This window comes from Ambystoma mexicanum, chromosome 11, assembly GCF_040938575.1.
Source record: "Ambystoma mexicanum isolate Mex_15411 chromosome 11, UKY_AmexF1_1, whole genome shotgun sequence".
NCBI lineage: Eukaryota > Metazoa > Chordata > Amphibia > Caudata > Ambystomatidae > Ambystoma > Ambystoma mexicanum.
This window is the reverse complement of record NC_090934.1, coordinates 51,881,964-51,901,035: the sequence shown is the minus strand read 5'-3', so window position 1 is coordinate 51,901,035 and position 19,072 is coordinate 51,881,964. Positions and strand designations below refer to the sequence as shown.

The following is a 19,072-nucleotide window of genomic DNA, read 5'->3' as shown; positions in this document are numbered from 1 at the left end:
TATCCCTTAATGGAAATCACAGAGGTCGAGTTTGGGCCAAAAATTCAATGACACGTGTTAGCAAAATAAAATGGCAATTCAATTGAGACAGACTTATTTTAAAACACGACGATGGAGGACCTTACTATCCCTTAGGACGTTGATGCTTTCTGCACTTTTATCGTCAACTGCGTGGGGTATTACAACTTCTTGGGACTGTCAGGAATCCGTAGAGGTCTCGGTGCTCTCTCCAAGCGCTGCACGGGTTAAGTACGGTTCTTTGCTCAAGCCCAGCTATAATCGCGATGATCCGGGCCAACTGTGCAAGCAATGGCAGTCCACACAAGCTGGCACCTACCCACCCACTATGCCTCTTAACCTCATTCATCCTGTTGGCCTGCCGTGAGTCTAGCACAATAACTCATCTGTGCACGCCCCCTCATGGCGCTGCTTCCCTGCCACTGCCCACAGGCCACTGCACTGGGCTGCAGGTGCGTCTCTGCCAGTCAGCCCAGTGCTTCTTTAATCAGTGTGATTACCTGTCAGACCATCTGCCTTGGCGAGTCATGGCCCAGCAAACCTGGCAGAGTGGGGGGGGGCGCCAAGCAACATCAAGTACTCATTGCTTCTCATGACTCCCAGGCCTCACCAGTTCCACTGTGACCCCTCCCCCCCTAATTGCCTAGAGCTATTACTACCTAACCGTATGCCAGTGTTATGATACAACAGTGCAGAGAGGCAAGGACTCTATACTAAATGCTATACCTAATCTCATGGTTATTTACAAACGCGCTTTTGGCAAGCGCTGTACATAGAACATATTCATCACAATCATCACCAAACCAAAGTTGGTACTCCTTTATCGACCTCAAAAGGATGAAAGGCTGAGTTGGCCATGCCAAAATTCGAACCTAAAAACTACAGATCACGCGCAGATCGCAGCAACAGGTGCTCAAGCGGCTGTGTTATCTTATTGTACACGAAGATAAGCGTCCAGATGCCTTTGGGCCAGGCGCACTATACAAATAAACAAAATACAAATATTGGCCAACATCCTTCACAGGTCCGTAACCAGAGTATGGACACTGAGGTATAATAAATCACAGTACCTAGATATTGGCTGAACCATGTATGAGGCGCTGCATAAAGCTAAATACCTACCCGGATTAAGACTGGGGCAGGTTTTGCTGAGTTTCTATTTCAATTACAATTGTAACTTCTCATTTGTTTGTTATTGAACAGCCTGTGCACTTCCTGGAGAGTCATGTTTTGGAGGTTTTAATTGTAGTCTTGAAGATTTGAGAGGCTAGAACTGTGATCAGTGTAATGACAATCACTCATCCTTGAGCAAAGACTCTGCTGCCACTGACCATTTATAATAATCTACCCCATTGTCTGCAAGGTTGAATGCATATAAACTAGACCGTGCACAGTCATCATTTTACACACTGTTTTTATAAGATTGTAAATTAAATTATAAGTGTAAACATGATCTGCCTCTGCACATTTACACACAGCACAGGAACTCTGAAAAATACAATTCTGCAATGCCGGTTTGCTTTCACTGGAAAGAAAAGCATAATTTGGTACAAAAGATACATTCTCAATACAACTTAGTTTTCCATCTTAGTAAGTATACAGTCCTAATAATGCTAGGAAAATAAATATGCACAGTGCTTCTGTTTGCTCCATAAAAGCCTACACACAACACATCATTTGTCTGAATGGAAAGAACCCCTTCCTTTTATCGCAGTGTGCAGTATCTTTTTTTGAAAGGATCAGAGAAATGCATTCTGTTTCAGAGGCCTTTCTCCATGGCTTGCAACTACATCCATGTAGATAAAAATCAAAAAGCATCATCTTGGTTTCTGTCAAGTAACCAGACCTTTTAACTGCCCCCTGCTCTAAACGTATGCAAATATGTACACAGGAAAATAATAAAGTGGTCGTGTTTACTAAATTTGCATGCCTAAAAAGGCTTGGTACAAACCTTATCTGCAGGCCTGATACTACCCACTGAAATTTGGAGGTTCAAGTGGGCTTTGCCAAGCCAAAGACACTGGCCAGTATGTGGCAGATCCAGATCTGTTTTTTTCCACAGTGTTTACTTGCAGCTTCCAAGTGTGTTTATGGCAGCTAAGGAAACCGAGTTATTGGGATATCTTGATTTTCAAGGTATCGCAGCTTTACCAAGCGAGACAGTGGGCTGTCAGCACGTACTCTATTTGGGGGTCATCGTTTGAATGTGCCATGGCAGACCGGTAGCAGAGACATCCCTCAGAGCAGGGATACACTTGAATAAACAGTTCTGCAACAGATGCCTGAAATGACTGCCACATTCTGCATGTTGGTAGCCACCATCCACCCCAAAAAATAAATGGAAAACTTTGAAGTAATCATAAGCACAGGGACTTCCTCTGGGAAGGTTTTCATTCCATCTTTTCGCTGGCCAAACCATTGTAGAAGGGGGCCAACCATTTGCAAACCATAATGTTTTGCTGCGCCAATTAAGGGTACAGGCCAACCCAGACTGCAAGGTCCCCCCAGCTCAGGAACACAAGCCAGTCTAGGCTGCACCCAGCCGCAGGGAGGTAGGGTTGTCGTCTGCTCTTAACACCAGGGCATACCCAGAAGCGGGAGGATGACGCCTCTCTGGAAAGTACACTTTGCACTATTTGCGATGACACATCCAATGCTATTTCCTCAAAAATTATACAATTATATCTTAAGGTCAATGAAGTGTTGTTGCCACCTGCCCCTCCCGCCGCCTAAAGCACTGCCTCCCACAACTACTCTTTTAGCCTTTCTACGACCCCTCCCTCAGCAGTGTGGTTGACACACGTGACCTGCTCCCCTCACTAGTCACCGCTCATGGTCACCTCTTGGCCCTCTTCACTCCTGGCTAATGTACTCAATGATACAATATATATGATATTTATAAAGCACCTACACAAGTTTTTCAAGGTACGTGTTCTCCCCCTCTCCCCCTCTCCCCCTCTCCCCCTCTCTCCTTCTCCCCCTCTCTCCCTCTCTCCCTCTCCCTCCCTCCCTCCTGTGCAGGCGGTCATTCTAGTATCTGGCCAAGTGACAAGGCCTGGGCTCAACTTGTAGGTGCTGACCAGCCCGGCAGCACCACTTCAGGTGAGGTAGGACTGGGTCTCCTTTATTCAAGCTCGGATACTTCTGAAGCATACATCAGTGCATCAAGAAATGCACATGTGCAGTGTCCCAAGGCAGCCTACCTAAGCTAGAAATGCAAGTAGCAAATACCGCAAACAGATTTACAAAGAAAAGAAAAAAGGTACAAATTGCAGATATGACTTGCCACCGATACATTTATGCCTTGGCAAAGAGATACCTCAAAAGATTGCTGGGTGGTGCTGAGAAGTGCATACCACAGGAAACTTACAACCTCAAGCCAACCCTCACCAGAGTGGGTCTACAGAGTCATACAACAAGCTAGCCCCACTTTAGTATAGGGTGTGAGTATGCTGGGAGCTCCCTGTGCACAGACACACTGTGTCCTGCCTAGTTTGGGCATTCAGCGTGCCTCGGTGTCCCGGAGCACAAGCAAGCAGGCAGAAAGGAAACAAGGCATGAAACGTGGCTTACCATACTTCAAGTCCTGAGAGTACAGGTCATTTGCATTCCCAGAATGCACTTCTGTTACACAGCAGTCGCTGCTGGTGGCCGGAATGATGACGTTGGAGATGGTGGCATTGTGGCGGGCAGGCCGCTCCGGGCACGGGCAGCCAGTCTGGGTGATGCCGCATCGATGGCTCCAGCCACCGGACAGCATGCACTCCTCGAACCATCGACACAGGACGCTACAAGCAAACTGGCTGGAGTTGTCGTTGTTGACCAGCAAGACCTCAACAAACTGCGAGTCCAGGAGGACCTCTGTGAGGTGTTGGATGGAGACGGCCTCGGCAGTCAAGCACAACCTCAGGAAGTTCTTGTCAAAGTGTAGGAAGGTGAAGGTGCTGCTGCTTTGGCAGAGCTCCAGGCCGTCCTCCTCGCCCTCCTCGGGGTGGCTGCAGGTGTGGTTGGGCAGGTAGTGGTCCAGTGGCTGGACCATGGGGGACAGGTGCGTGCACACCTGCTCGTCGCGGTTAAACTTGAGGTACAAGGCGTACTTGGTGGGGTCCGGGTTCTCCAGGGTCCAGGAGCAGCTTGAGGAGATGATGGGGAAGAGGTCTTTGAGAGAGAAGGCGCCGTAGAGAACCCCAGAAGCCAGTGCGGAGCATGCGCTGGGCGCGGGATCGAACCCCAACGTCGACACAACAACAGACGATATGACAGACAGTAAGAGATGACAGGCAGTGGTCATCCTATGTCATTTGCCCTGCAATAAAAGGAAGGATGGCAGATTAGAGAAATGAGCGAAAAAAGAAATGCAAAAGAGGAATGTGGAAAGCAGATGAAAACGGGGAGAGAGAGAAAAAGAGGATTAGTCGCACACAGCCACAAACACGTGCTAGACACCCCAGGTCACAGCAGATTATCACGTCAGCGGCAGCACCTCCAGGCAACCAGTGATGGCCGGCCGGCCGGCACGTGCTCAGCGGCGGGAAACCCTGGACGCCATTACTGATGCCCGCTGGGCGTGATAGGGAAGGACCGGACGACAACTGCCAACGCAGCCACTTCGCTGTAACCCAAGAGAAGAGGGCGGGAAAAGTGAGAAGGGAAGGAAGGGGATGTCAGATTACTCACAAACTTGGAGCATGTGAGCTCATTTCGGTGAAAGGCGGGGGGGGGGGGGAGAGTCGGGGTGGCAGATGCAGAAGGCACCGATAGCCAGAATGGACCTGGTCCAGGGAATACAGCGTTGTTTAACAGTGGCGCCCCTAGAAATCAGTATGGGGGGGGCAAACCGAGGGGCACAAATACAAGAAGGTGGGTGGTACACATCACTAAGAGTCAACAGGACAAACTGGTTTAAATATACCTATTTTTTACCAAGCTGGTTACAAAAGGTGACATTGAGCATGTGCAGAGTAGGTAAAAAACAATTAAAGTTTTGCATCAAGTTAAAAAGTTAACACGTTCAACTGTTTCAAAAACGCCCTTGCGCTGAGCAAGAGACTGCATTCTTTTAAGTCAAGCAGACATCACTCTTAGCACAGCTTCAAATAAAGTGTAGTGGGAGGTGGTATTTAGCAGAAGAGACATCACTTCCAGCTCAGCTTTAAATAACAGCCAGTGAAAAAGAGCCAGGTGAACAGAAATCACCCAGACCTCAAATTAGTCGAGGACAGTGCCCACCTGCAGGCACAGTGTATAGGGGAGAGGCGGCAACGGGTTCCTTGATCTTTTAGCAATGGTTGCAGGAAACTCACTTTGCCCCCATAAAATTCTTTACAGAATATCTGTCTGTACACCCCAGTGGTGGCTGGTGAATTTTTTAATTGAAGGGGCGTAACATTTCCCAGCAAATATGCCAGTGTCATGGAGACCCGAATCAATCAAGAGGTGTTGGGGGCGTCTCTCCACCTGAAGAATATTTTTCAAATAATGGCTTAAAATTGTGCACATTACAGCACACTATTTTAAAATTGGGTAAAATGGCAATTTTTTGCTATTGGTTGTTTAGGGTAACTCAAAAAAAACAAAAAAATCCAATAGATGCAAGTCACCAACAGTGCACAGGAGCATTTCGCCGAAACATTTCTGTTATGTCTTTTCCCACAATAAATGCCATTAAACATTATTTTTTCATGCTGGCTGCACCAATACATTGAAATGAAAGTATATAGATGAGCAGGGAACCCTCTTTTTTGTATGGGGGCCTGACTCTAGAGGGTTAGAGGAGACTAGCGAGAGAAAATCGAGTCAAAGGCTACCCTCATCATTGGCGCACAGGAGGTATGTCCGTATTGCAGCGTGGCTAGATTGGTATATACTAGCCTAAAAGATCACAGAGAGTAGAAATGTAATAAAACAAAGATTAATTGATCAATAGAAATACATTTAAAAGTAGGTATACACCTATCAGGCACAAATAAATAGCAAAACAAGTAAATATGCATATGTGTGGGTTAGTAACAAGAGTGACTAATTTCATGTACTGCTGCATAGGTAGCGGTACGTTCTCATTTGACAATGATTACGTACTGCTACCTATTGCATATTTACTTGTTTTGCATATTAGTCAAAGACTGCGTAGAAACACTTGCATCGTTTCTCAAGTCATTCATCAATACCTCCTTCAACTCCAACTCACTCCCAGACAGCCTAAAAGAAGCCTGGGTGCGCACATTTCTCAAGAAAACAACCCTAGATCCTGAAAACGCCAACTATAGACCCATCACCACCGTCCCCTTCTTGCTTAAGATTTTGGACAAGGTGTCCTACATGCAAACCCAGCAATATCTTGAAGACCACCACATTTTAGGGAAAAGACAATCGGTTTTCCGCCGGGACATGGGACCGAGTCAGCCTTACTTGATCTCAAAATACAACTCAACGATATCATGGACAATATCATGGACAAAGGCAAACCAGCACTCTTGCTCCAGCTGGACCTATCTGCTGCCTTTGATCTGGTTAGCCATGACATCCTAGGCACGCAACTAAAAAACAAAGCAGACTTCTCTCTGCAAGCCATCTCCTGAGTCACATACTTCCTTGCAGGTTGACTCATGAAAGTCTTCTCAGACTCTGCATGTACCATCCCCAACCACCATCCCCACAAGGCTCTTGCACTGCCCCTACACTATCCAATATGTTCACCCTCCCACTCTTCAATGACCTGGATTGTGGAGAAATAGCCTACAACAACTATGCCAAAGATACCCAAGTCCTACTCCTCCTCACAGCCATCTATGAGTAAGACGCCGCCGCACTAACTAAGATCTACACAGCCATCCAAACCTGGATGGCAGCCAATGGCCTCTGCCTAAACAGAGACAAAACAGAGATCCTTATAGTTGCTACTAAAGAAACCCTAAACAAACTCCCACAGCAATACAAAACCTTTAATATCGACAACTCAACCATTACAGACTCCTCTGCAGTAAAAACCCTAGGAGTATACCTTGACTCAACGCTGTCCATGTCACGGCAGGTCAATGCCATGCCACTAAGGTAATTAATGCTGTGAAACCTTTTCTCTCCACACAAAACTGCCCATCAATAGCCAGAGCCACAGTAGGCACCAACTTGGATTATTGCAATGCCCTCTTCCTGGGCACCTCGACAAAAAACTTCAAAAAAATCCAAGTCACACAGAACAATGCCCTCAGAGCAGCTGTGAGTTTTCCAAAAAGGAAATACATCTCCCAGGCCAGAAAAGATGCCCATTGGCTACCAATAAAAGAACGCATCCTTTTGAAATCCATGACCATTACTCACAGATGCCTCTCCTTTGATGCCCCGCCCTATCCATCCGAAAGGATCACCCTCAATGCATCCACCAGACCCACCAGATCTCACCTGACAAACCAGACCTATGTATCCACCTTCAAAAGAAGCAAAGCCGGGGGGTCCAGATTCCAACACCTAGCACCAAAGAGCTGGAACACACTACCTACGGCTCTAAGGAAGGAACGAACAATCATACCATGCTTTCCACAACCTGCTAAAAACCACTCTCTTCAACTAACTTCTCTCCACACTCTCCAGAATGACTGTATGTTACAACTGTATGTATCGTTTACATGCAATGACTACATGTAATTACTCTATGTAATGACAGTAACACACTCACACTACTTACCTGCTGTAATTGATACACTCTTGTTTGTCATATACCAAGTAAGTCTACCTTATCAGCGTCACGATGCCCCGGGGCAGATGTGCGCTATACAAATCCAAATAAATAAAATATGTAACAGATATTGTTGTTTAGGTATTAGTATGATATAGTCATTGTGACCCTTCAGTATCCATTTTGTTTACCTAGTTCTGACCCGCAATAGTAAGGTTTACAGTGGGGCTCTCCTTTCTTACAGTATGAAAATATGTCAAAACTGGCTGCATGAAAATGCGAGTCTTGCCACTTAAACACTTATGATTGCTTAATCAAAGATGCCCAATGCAAATGTCATGCCAGAGTCAGATGTGGCTAGACTGGCTGCATCAAAATGCCAGTCTCGGCACGTATTAACACTTATGCATACTTCATCAAAGATTCCCAATACAAAATATCATGGCACAGTAAGAAATGGCTAGAATGGGTGCATTAAAGAGCCAGTTTAGCTACATAATAACAACAATTACCATTCTTGCATCTAGGATAGATGCCCAGTAAAAATAAATAATAAAAAATGCCATGCATGCCCTCTGGGCCCTCCAGCGCCTCACACACAATGTGATTGTGTGCATGCGAGGAGCTAGGAGGCCCAAGGGGCAGGCGTGGCATTTTTCATAGTTGCCCAGTCAAAATAATGTAATGCCTGCCCCCAGCGCCTCACACTAGGAACCGATTTTGGGTTGTAGGGAATATCAGCTCCACAGTCCAGTAAAAACACACGCACAAACACATTCACACAACCTTCACACACACAGGGCACTTGCTCATTCACGCACACACCAATCATCATACCCTCAGTCATTACACATAACACATGCATACACATTTAAATTAAACATACTTTCTTTCCCGGTCCGGATGTTCCCTCCCACTGCTCCAGCTTCTGCGTTGCATGAACAGGAACCAGGAAGCAAAGTGCGCTTCCTGGTTCGTGCACACGCATGCAAGAGCCAGAGTGCTGATAAAGTGCCCTGCTCGGTATGTGCAAGGAGGCGCAGCAATGCCTCACCCACACATACAAACATGCATTTCCTCAGCCAGCATCCTCAATGGACCAGGCAAGGTTGGGGAAGCAAAATGTCGCCGACGTTGCCGGTCTCATTGGATTTGCAAGGCTGAGTAACAAACTGTTATATGGAAAACGTGTTTCCCTTTGACAGTTCAAGCCAGCCGAGGTGTGCTCCCTCCGCTGCAAAGGGCAGCTGAGGGAGTGCTTAGGGTTTACACTGCACTGGCTCCTCCATTACGGGCAAGGTGCCCCTGGGTTGGCGGTCCTCTCTCATCATGGAGAAGCCGCCACTGGTACACAGTAATTGAATGTATGTACAGGGTCAGTGTGGCTGGAAATGAAATAATGTCGACTTTGAAGTCATGTACGAACTGCACTGTTGGGAATGCAGTGATTTTGAAACACATTAAAGGGATCCACAGACATGCCCTGCAGTAGAAGACTATTTGGGTAGCTCAGCAGGTTGAGTAACTGTTACTAAAACATTATATTTAAAACTGGCTGTAAATCTTATGAATTTTTGAAATTCCTTACAAAAAACAAGTGCTATAAAATGTGTTCGTCCAGAGGATGGGTTTACTCGTAGCTTGCTTAAATTCAGGGCCAGGGGTGGGGAATTTCTACCCCCATACTGAAAATCAAAATTTGGAAACCATGAACCCACAGTTTAATTACCCATTACCGGCTGTCAGCACAATAGAAGCTTTTATTTGTGATTAAATAGTTTGAGAAGCATGTCACTGCTTTAGGCAACTATCCTAAGATAAAGCACAAAGGAAGGGGCACAAAAATCAAAGGGTATTTGTGGTCAGACCGACAAAAGGTAGTGGATGTAAGTTTAACAAGCATGTTTCAGTTAGAAAATGTCTGCTTTGTTTTTCTCTATGAAAGTGTAAGCTTTCCATTTGGGAAACAATAGTGTGTCCAGCAGCAGAAACCCTGCTTTTAACAGTGATGCCCCCACCCCAGTGATGTTCATGGCCCATTGATTCCTGTGGTGTCTCTTTCAGGCCAGGAGAAAGAACATAGGCTGAGCAAAGACCACCTGCAAATGCACGAATGGGCATCTTTAAGGCGCCCGGAAACATTTGTTTTAGTAGGACACCAATTAGGGGGGCAAAGTAGACAACTGGGGTAGGGGGGGCACTTGGTCCCCTATGTCGTTTAAATCTATGAATATCCAAGGAACCCCCTCCCTGTAGATACAGCAACCTCTGTTTTTACAGCGATATCATAAAGGCATCGCACAGGGATGCCGCCATCGCCAAGACTGGCAGAAAGCGGCATTACGCCGCTAGAACTTCCAAAAGAACATTGGCCGGCATGCAAGCTCCATCTGGAACCTGCCCACCCACCACTGTATTTGCACCGCGCCTGTGCGAAGGGAACCTTGCTTAGCTTGTTGTTGGTAATATGGAGACCCCACGGACCCAGCCCAGCGTTCAAGGTATCTAAGAGACGACCCCCCCACCCACCGCACAGGACATCTCCAGACCTCCTGGCACTGCCGATCAATACTCTGAAATGATACGGTCCATCACTGCAACGTTGCAGGGTTCAAGCATGCCGACTGGTGCGGGGCCTGGCATTGTGTTAGGGCAGTCTACTGCTTTTGGGCAGAGGTCAAAGTGAACAAGAACTGACAAGATATACCTCCACTTGGATTTTTTTTCTGTTAACGGTTCGACTTCTATTTAGTCATTTTAACAGTCCCAGGCCTATTCTTTGTTTATTGACGTAAACACAACACTAGAGAACTGCCTTTGTGATATATTCAATTGGATGAACATGAACCACCTCAAAATTAACCCAGGCAAAACAGAGATGATGATCGTCACAAAAAACGGAGGAGACATCAACTACATCCCCTGGCCAAGGGAACCCGGGACAACCCCAGCACTGTCGCCGATTGTAAAAAAAAAGCTAGGGGTCGTGATGGACAACAAACTCACCCTAGAGCCAAAAGTAAATGCTCTACTCAAGAAATGCTACTTTCTCCTGCGAGCGGCAAAAAGGATCCTACCGTTCCTTTCATTCGCCAACAAAACTCTAAGCATCATCGCTCTCATCGTGTCCAGAGTAGATTATGCCAACAGCCTATACCTGGGCATGCCTGAACGACTTCTAAAAAAACTACAACACATACAAAATGCAGCACCCAGACTCCTTCTCAAACTACCCCGAAGAGAACACATCACACCTGCACTAAAAATACTACATTGGCTACCAAAAAAACAACAAATAAAATTAAAATCCATGTGCATCAAGCACATCGCTATACACAACTAAAGCGGAGAATTCCTGAGAGATAAATTACGCCTACACCAGCCGACAAGAACGCTCAGATCAAGCAACGACATACGCGTAGAACCAAAACCCTATAACAAAAGAAAACTCAGAGGATCCTCGTTCTCTCACCAGGCACTTCACTGCGTAACTAGAAGACCACCCACAAGAACACCCACACCGCAAAACAACGATGAGTAAGAGACAAACCTCGGCCCCCGCCAAACAACCGAACGTGAACAGAATCCAAGGAACGCACCCCACGACATACCATATGACATCTTGAGAGATGGCCACAAGAGGAAGACACTATAGACTGAACACACAGACAGACCAAGATGAAATCACTTAGACGGCTCATCCACAGCATCCCGGCCCATACCACACCAAAGTTCAAGCAGACATATTCACATAGAGGGTAGGGTAAGAGGAGGACACTACTCCTGCTCCGAGACTCAAGGAGAATAGACACTTCAACCCCACTATACATAGTTCATTCAAATAAAACAGGGAATGTGTCGCACCAACATTTTTGCCAGGCGTGGGCCTCTCTCTCCCTTTGCGGGTCTCTCGATTCTAGCTGTGTTTTAGGACTGTACTGAATTATTCAAATGTTTCTCAAAACCAGCAAAGTGAAGATCTGTTGGGCGTGGGCCTCTCCCTCATTACACAGGACTCTCAAATCTAGCAGTTTTCGTACCAGGCAGGATTCCCGAAAACCAGGCATTCAGGCATACTGTGATAAGCTGCAAAGCATATAACCCACTAACCAAAAAACTCAAAACTCTCTACATACTTCTATCGCTCAAAAACTAACATATGCACCTCTCGCACCGCATGCCGCATGCACTTCACCACACTGCTACAACACATAAATCGCACCGACAGCACACGAGGACTGACATTGCTCCGATACTTGCACCAAAAGCTCAGCGCACGGTGTATACCGAGTTGAAGCTGCCAACAGAAGACCACTCCTCTTACTATCCTACTCCCTCTTCACCGTACTAAGCCATGCCTACCTTCTCATTTGCAGATCCGCCTGGGGACCAACTCCGTTGGTGACGGCGCACGGTACAAATATCTTTAACATTGAAACCTTCTCTCACCATTTGACTGGATACTTCATATGAAGCTGGCCACTTCCCTTGGGATCCTATTCAGCCCAGCGTTCCATCTCTGTCCGTCTGTGGAGGAGGTACAGAGACAGGGGATGCAGAAAGAACCACATTTTGCAAATGATGTTGTCCAAGCGGAGAAGCCGATGCAGACAGTAGACATGTGTGGTCTTAGGCGACCTCGCAGAGTCTTGATAACAAAACGAGTGACCTATCCCTTTGCATGTGTATTGCCCGCTCGAGTGTGCACGAGTATTGATCGCATAGAAGCACCTACCTCTGGGAGACTTGCTGGCCCAGCAAGGGCCTCTCCAAGACCCTACACAGAAGACGACGGGCAGACTGGCACTAAACAGGCAGGCGCCCAAAAGGAGGGAGACCTAGGCTGCTGCGGGACTAGCCTGCTCTACCCCTGAGCACACACTTCAGCAAGCGCCACGTCGGGGTGGGCATCAAATCACAATTCTAAATGGTCATCTCCCATGCACCTTCTAGAAATTGCTGGACAAAAAGCTCCGAGAGCCCCCAGAGGTGTGCCATCTAAACCGACATCGGTTTTGGCCAGAGAGCCCCATTATCACAGCGCTTAGAAGCGAGAAGACTGCCATGAATTGCTGCGTAAAAACCCACAACTGAACAGAGTGAAGAGCCCATGAGAGTTCAATCTTCCTCCTATCCACCATCTCCGTCCACCCCCTAAAGGGGTGTGCTGCACTAGGCCCAGCCCCCCTCTCCGCCCACGCCCCGACGCATTCCTGGCTGGCGCTTCTAAGTTACATTTCTGCTTGGTTTGATTTAGTGATTTGTAATGCACATATCCATAGGGAACCAATCAGAGGACTGCATCTGGGTGCAGACATGTTAAGAGTAAACAACCAGTCAATCGAGCAAGACAATGCACGGTTTCAACTTTTTCCTGAATTGATAGAAGGAACTTAGTTTCCGAAGATCAACAGGCAATGAGTTCCAAACTCGAGGACCGTCAACAGAGAACCTTCGAGCTCCACAGATGCAGAACTAGAGGAGGGAACAAGCAGAAGTCCTTGGCAAACGGATCGAAGGGGGCAATTAAAGGGCATTTTTGAGGCGGGATACCAAGGGCCATGCCATGGATGCATTGAAAGATCAGACGGAGAACATCCTCGGGTGAACCGCAAGCCAATGAAGGCTCCTGCCAAGCAATGAGGTCGCGACCGATCTGGGTAGCCTATAGAGAAGTGCAGCTGCCGCCTCCTCAGCGACCCGGAGGCCATGACCCTGGGCAGGAGGAATGCCACATAGCAGGGCATTACAGTGGTCCAATCTGGAATTTACCAAGGTCCCGACAACCGCTCAGCGGCTGGACTCCACACTCGAGACAGCGCTGGTCTGAGTTCATGGCAACTGGATTCGAGAACTTCACTGTGACGGTTCTTGGGGTAGGAGCTCAGCGGTACAGGCAGAGTCTTAAATTGCCCTTTTGGGGTGAAAGGTTGGCAGACCAGCCTCAGTCTTCCATTGTGTAGGGCAGGATGGCACTGGGGTGGGGGAGGGCACGCAGGGAGTTACAGCTTCGATAAGCCAAGCCCCCGTGGCATGTCAGATGTCTGTGCCTCCCTTCCCACCTCTCTTGATAGCTCAACCTGGTGCAGGCATTTGCAGCCTTTTGGCTGCCCCCATCCTCATCCTCTCATCAGTGGGGCATATTTTGGGTGCCAGGGCTGCTCATTGGTGCAGATTTACACGTGGTGGTCACATTTCAGGGAACAAGAAGCGATACATCTCCCACCTCGGATCCATCTTCTACCGGCCGCCCCGGGTGTGGCACGGCGGATTGTGGGTTCACTGTGCCACAGTCTACGAAAGATTGCCCCCCCCCTCCCCAAGAGGCATTATCTGTTCCCAGTGGCGCTCCGAGAGGCCTAGGCGGGAAAACGAAGCCCGCTATTTCAGGCGGCCTGGATAATTTATCACTTGGCTGAGTCCTTCATTAAAAATGCCCTTTTTTAGGCTTCCTTGTCTGCTGCGTTTTGCTGCTGCTCTTGTCAGCCCACAGTTGCAGCTGTCAGCCTCTTTTCTCCCGCTCCTCTTCAATGCATTTTATTTGTCTCATAATTTCTTGGAAATTAAATTGTTTCAAAGAAGCAGCCGTCACGCATTGGATCAGCACAACAGAGTCAAATCGCTGATTAACCACCTCCAAGGAGGGTGCCCCCGGGGCGGAAGCATAAGGCGTCACTGAGTAGTCACAGTGTTGGCAAAGCCCACTGCTTGGTCTGCTGTGGATCAGAAGGGGCCACTGTTGAGGTGGGGGTGACCCAAGGACCAGCGGGATATCAGCGGCTCCTTGCTCTGCAAAGGTTGCTGGTCTACTCGGGGTTGTAACTGAAGGCATTGATTGGCTCTTACCAGTTGCTGGCAGTAGATGCGTTGTCATAACCCTTGCCCGATCAGAGACTTTTGGCACTTAAATGTGCCATCGCTAAGAGGAGCGTGGCCGACCATGCTACGCCGGAGACCACCTTGCCACCGTCTTATCCAGCACAGGACTGGTCACAATTGCCCCATTCTTGGCAATGGAACTACAGAGACACCAGTTCCTGCCCCACAGGCTGCAAACCAAACTGTCCTGTAGCGCAGATACTATTCAGGGAACAGGGCCTTCCTCCTCTGCAGCCCAGGCGGCTCAGAGGAGGATCCAGGAGTCTCCTCGTGTGTTCCCACCATCCTCCAAGGATTCTCCTGAAGGACAAGTTCCCTCCAGACACCAGATCCTGTCCCACAGGCTGCAAACCAAACTGTCCTGTAGCACGGATACTAGTCAGGGAACAGGGCCTTCCTCCTCTGCAGCCCAGGCGGCTCAGAGGAGGATCCAGGAGTCTCCTCGTGTGCTCCCACCATCCTCCAAGGATTCTCCTGAAGGACAAGTTCCCTCCAGACACCAGATCCTGTCCCACAGGCTGCAAACCAAACTGTCCTGTAGCACGGATACTAGTCAGGGAACAGGGCCTTCCTCCTCTGCAGCCCAGGCGGCTCAGAGGAGGATCCAGGAGTCTCCTCGTGTGCTCCCACCATCCTCCAAGGATTCTCCTGAAGGACAAGTTCCCTCCAGACACCAGATCCTGTCCCACAGGCTGCAAACCAAACTGTCCTGTAGCACGGATACTAGTCAGGGAACAGGGCCTTCCTCCTCTGCAGCCCAGGCGGCTCAGAGGAGGATCCAGGAGTCTCCTCGTGTGCTCCCACCATCCTCCAAGGATTCTCCTGAAGGACAAGTTCCCTCCAGACACCAGATCCTGTCCCACAGGCTGCAAACCAAACTGTCCTGTAGCACGGATACTAGTCAGGGAACAGGGCCTTCCTCCTCTGCAGCCCAGGCGGCTCATAGGAGGATCCAGGAGTCTCCTCGTGTGCTCCCACCATCCTCCAAGGATTCTCCTGAAGGACAAGTTCCCTCCAGACACCAGATCCTGTCCCACAGGCTGCAAACCAAACTGTCCTGTAGCATGGATACTAGTCAGGGAACAGGGCCTTCCTCCTCTGCAGCCCAGGCGGCTCAGAGGAGGATCCAGGAGTCTCCTCGTGTGCTCACACCATCCTCCAAGGATTCTCCTGAAGGACAAGTTCTCTCCACCACCTGTGTGCATATTTAATTACACAGGAGAGTACATCATTGCGCCCCGAGAAGCTGAGGGAAGGCCGGCAATACTAAGTGGTTCAGGGAATGGAAATCTGCTTCTGGTGCAGGCCTGTCAAACTCACTAGACTAGGTGCTCAGTATCATAGTCCCAATGGGCAGACACAGGAAACGTGTGCCAGGCACTGGGGTAACACACCAAAATCTCAAGAAAAAAAACACATTTATTACGCTGCATCAGCAAGGTCAACAGTGGGGGCATGTCATCAGGCGCAGCTCTAAACAGTGCATGCACGCTCTTAAGGGGTCCACGTTTGGAGAGCACTGTTGGGTAATGCTCTGTAATGCACACTGTACAACCGCGGAATCTTTCTAGTGCTACCAACCACACGCAACTAAGGCCAAACTCCAGGATATGCCCGTCGGCACTTGTCTGCGCCTGATGACATGCCCCCACTGTTGACCTTGCTGATGCGGCGTAATACATGTGGTTCTGGAGCATAGCATAGCAGAGGACACCCAGGTATGGAGCATTGCCTTGCATAGCAGAGGACACGCGGGCACGGAGCATTGCATAGCATAGCAGAGGATGCACAGGCATGGAGCATTGCATAGCAGAGGACGCACAGGCATGGAGCATTGCATAGCATAGCAGAGGACACACGTATGGAGCATTGCCTTGCATAGCAGAGGACACGCGGGCATGGAGCATTGAATAGCAAAGGATGCACGGGCATGGAGCATTGCATAGCAGAGGATGCACAGGCATGGAGCATTGCATAGCAGAGGACGCACAGGCATGGAGCATTGCATTGCATAGCATAGCAGAGGACAAACGGACATGGAGCATTGCATAGCAGAGGACGCGCAGGCATGGAGCATTGCATAGCAGAGGACGACCGGGCATGGAGCATTGCATAGGAGAGGAAGCACAGGCATGGAGCATTGCATAGCAGAGGACGCACAGGTATGGAGCATTGCATAGCAGAGGAGGCACAGGCATGGAGCATTGCATAGCAGGAGCATTGTATAGCAGAGGAGGCACAGGCACGGAGCATTGCATAGCAGAGGACGCACAGGCATGGAGCATTGCATAGCAGAGGAGGCAAAGGCATGGAGCATTGCATAGCAGAGGAGGCAAAGGCACGGAGCTTTGCATAGCAGAGGACGCACAGGCATGGAGCATTGCATAGCAGAGGAGGCACAGGCATGGAGCATCGCATAGCAGGAGCATTGCATAGCAAAGGACGCACAGGTATGGAGCGTTGCATAGCAGAGGAGGCACAGGCACAGGGCATTGCATAGCAAGGGACGCACAGGCACGGAACATTGCATAGCAGAGGAGGCAAATGCATGGAGCATTGCATTGCAGGAGCATTGCATAGCAGAGGAGGCACAGGAATGGAGCATTGCATAGCAGAGGAGGCACAGGCACGGAGCATTGCATAGCAGAGGACGCACAGGCATGGAGCATTGCATAGCAGAGGAGACACAGGCATGGAGCATTCCATAGCAGGAGCATTGCATAGCAGAGGAGGCACGGGTACGGAGCATTGCATAGCAGGAGCATTGCATAGCAGAGGACGCACAGGCATGGAGCATTAAGGCTTTCTAATAGACGCATCTCCAGTCACTGGGCCCCTCCTTTTCAGGTAAAAAGAGCCAAGCAATTCCGTTTCTAATTTCACGTGCTCCCTGAAACATAAGGCTTCTTTTGACAGCTTGATTTAAATAATTGCTAAATACTAGCATCGTACTCATCGCCCTCCCTCTAAACCTACAAACCAGCGGTTGCACCCAGCGGAGAAGCGGGAGAGCGCTGAACAGAGGATGGCAGGGAGCGGTTACACCCACCTGAGAAGAGGGAGAGCGCTGAACAGAGGATGGCAGGGAGCGGTTGCACCCACCTGAGAAGAGGGAGAGGGAGAGCGCTGAACAGAGGATGGCAGGGCGCGGTTGCACCCAGCTGAGAAGAGGGAGAGGGAGAGCGCTGAACAGAGGATGGCAGGGCGCGGTTGCACCCAGCTGAGAAGAGGGAGAGGGAGAGCGCTGAACAGAGGATGGCAGGGAGCGGTTGCACCCAGCTGAGAAGAGGGAGAGGGAGAGCGCTGAACAGAGGACGGCAGGGAGCGGTTGCACCCAGCTGAGAAGAGGGAGAGGGAGAGCGCTGAACAGAGGACGGCAGGGCGCGGTTGCACACAGCTGAGAAGAGGGAGAGGGAGAGCGCTGAACAGAGGACGGCAGGGAGCGGTTGCACCCAGCTGAGAAGAGGGAGAGGGAGAGCGCTGAACAGAGGATGGCAGGGAGCGGTTGCCGCCGCTTCAATTCATGCAGGAAAACTGTCCTTCACAACAACACTGCAGCTTTCTATGCAATTTAGAAGCGATCACTTCAAGTATCCCTCGCAGGGAGGTCTTCCTCCATCCATGCATGTATTCACCAGCAGCCCACCCTCTCACCCAGCAGACTGACGTATGGGCACAGCAGGCTGGGTGATGCGGAGGTGGGAGAGCTATGGACCACGTGCACATGAATCCTCACAGAGGTAAGCATTCCATCATTCTTACACCCCCACATTCACTGGGTCATCATGCGTGCGGCAGATCACACACACTAAAAAAAAGCCTCCGGCACAAAGTAAGCACGCCGCCTTGGGGGAGCAAGCACGCATTCTGTCCTGCCACCTTGCAAGGAGACGCTGCCCTAACCTGGCGTGGATGGGTGGGGGGGGGGGGGCGGCAAGCACGCATTCTGTCCTGCCACCTTGCAAGGAGACGCTGCCCTAACCTGGCGTGGGTGGGGGGGGCGGCAAGCACGCATTCTGTCCTGCCACCTTGCAAGGAGACGCTGCCCTAACCTGGCTTGGATGGGTGGGGGGGCGGCAAGCACGCATTCTGTCCTGCCACCTTGCAAGGAGACGCTGCCCTAACCTGGCGTGGGTGGGGGGGGGGGGGGGGCGGCAAGCACGCATTCTGTCCTGCCACCTTGCAAGGAGACGCTGCCCTAACCTGGCGTGGATGGGTGGGGGGGGCGGCAAGCTCGCATTCTGTCCTGCCACCCTCCATCTCTCTGCAAGGAGACACTGCCCTGACCTGAGGGTGGGAGGGGGCAGGCAAGTACGCATTCTGTCCTGCCACCCTGCATCTCTCTGCAAGGAGACGCAGCCCTGACCTGAGGGGGGGAGGGGGCAGGCAAGCACGCATTCTGTCCTGCCACCCTGCATCTCTCTGCAAGGAGACGCTGCCCTGACCTGAGTGGAGGCAGGCAAGCACGCATTCTATCCTGCCACCCTGCACCTCTCTGCAAGG

At 49.8% G+C, this 19,072-nt stretch overlaps 1 protein-coding gene across 12 annotated transcripts in view; it reads right to left on the bottom strand.

Moving 5' to 3' along the window:
• The window catches only part of ADGRB2 (adhesion G protein-coupled receptor B2), a 1,170,899-nt gene that overhangs the window by 990,859 nt on the left and 160,968 nt on the right, over window positions 1–19,072 (bottom strand). For 11 of the 12 annotated variants that reach the window (XM_069622503.1, XM_069622504.1, XM_069622505.1 and 8 more), the window contains exon 2: window positions 3,592–4,324. In XM_069622503.1, the coding sequence (XP_069478604.1) occupies window positions 3,592–4,309 (718 nt within the window). In that variant the 5' untranslated portion in view covers window positions 4,310–4,324. Of the gene's footprint in view, window positions 1–3,591; window positions 4,325–19,072 lie in introns of those variants that run through there. The other variant, XM_069622514.1, reaches the window with a different exon arrangement.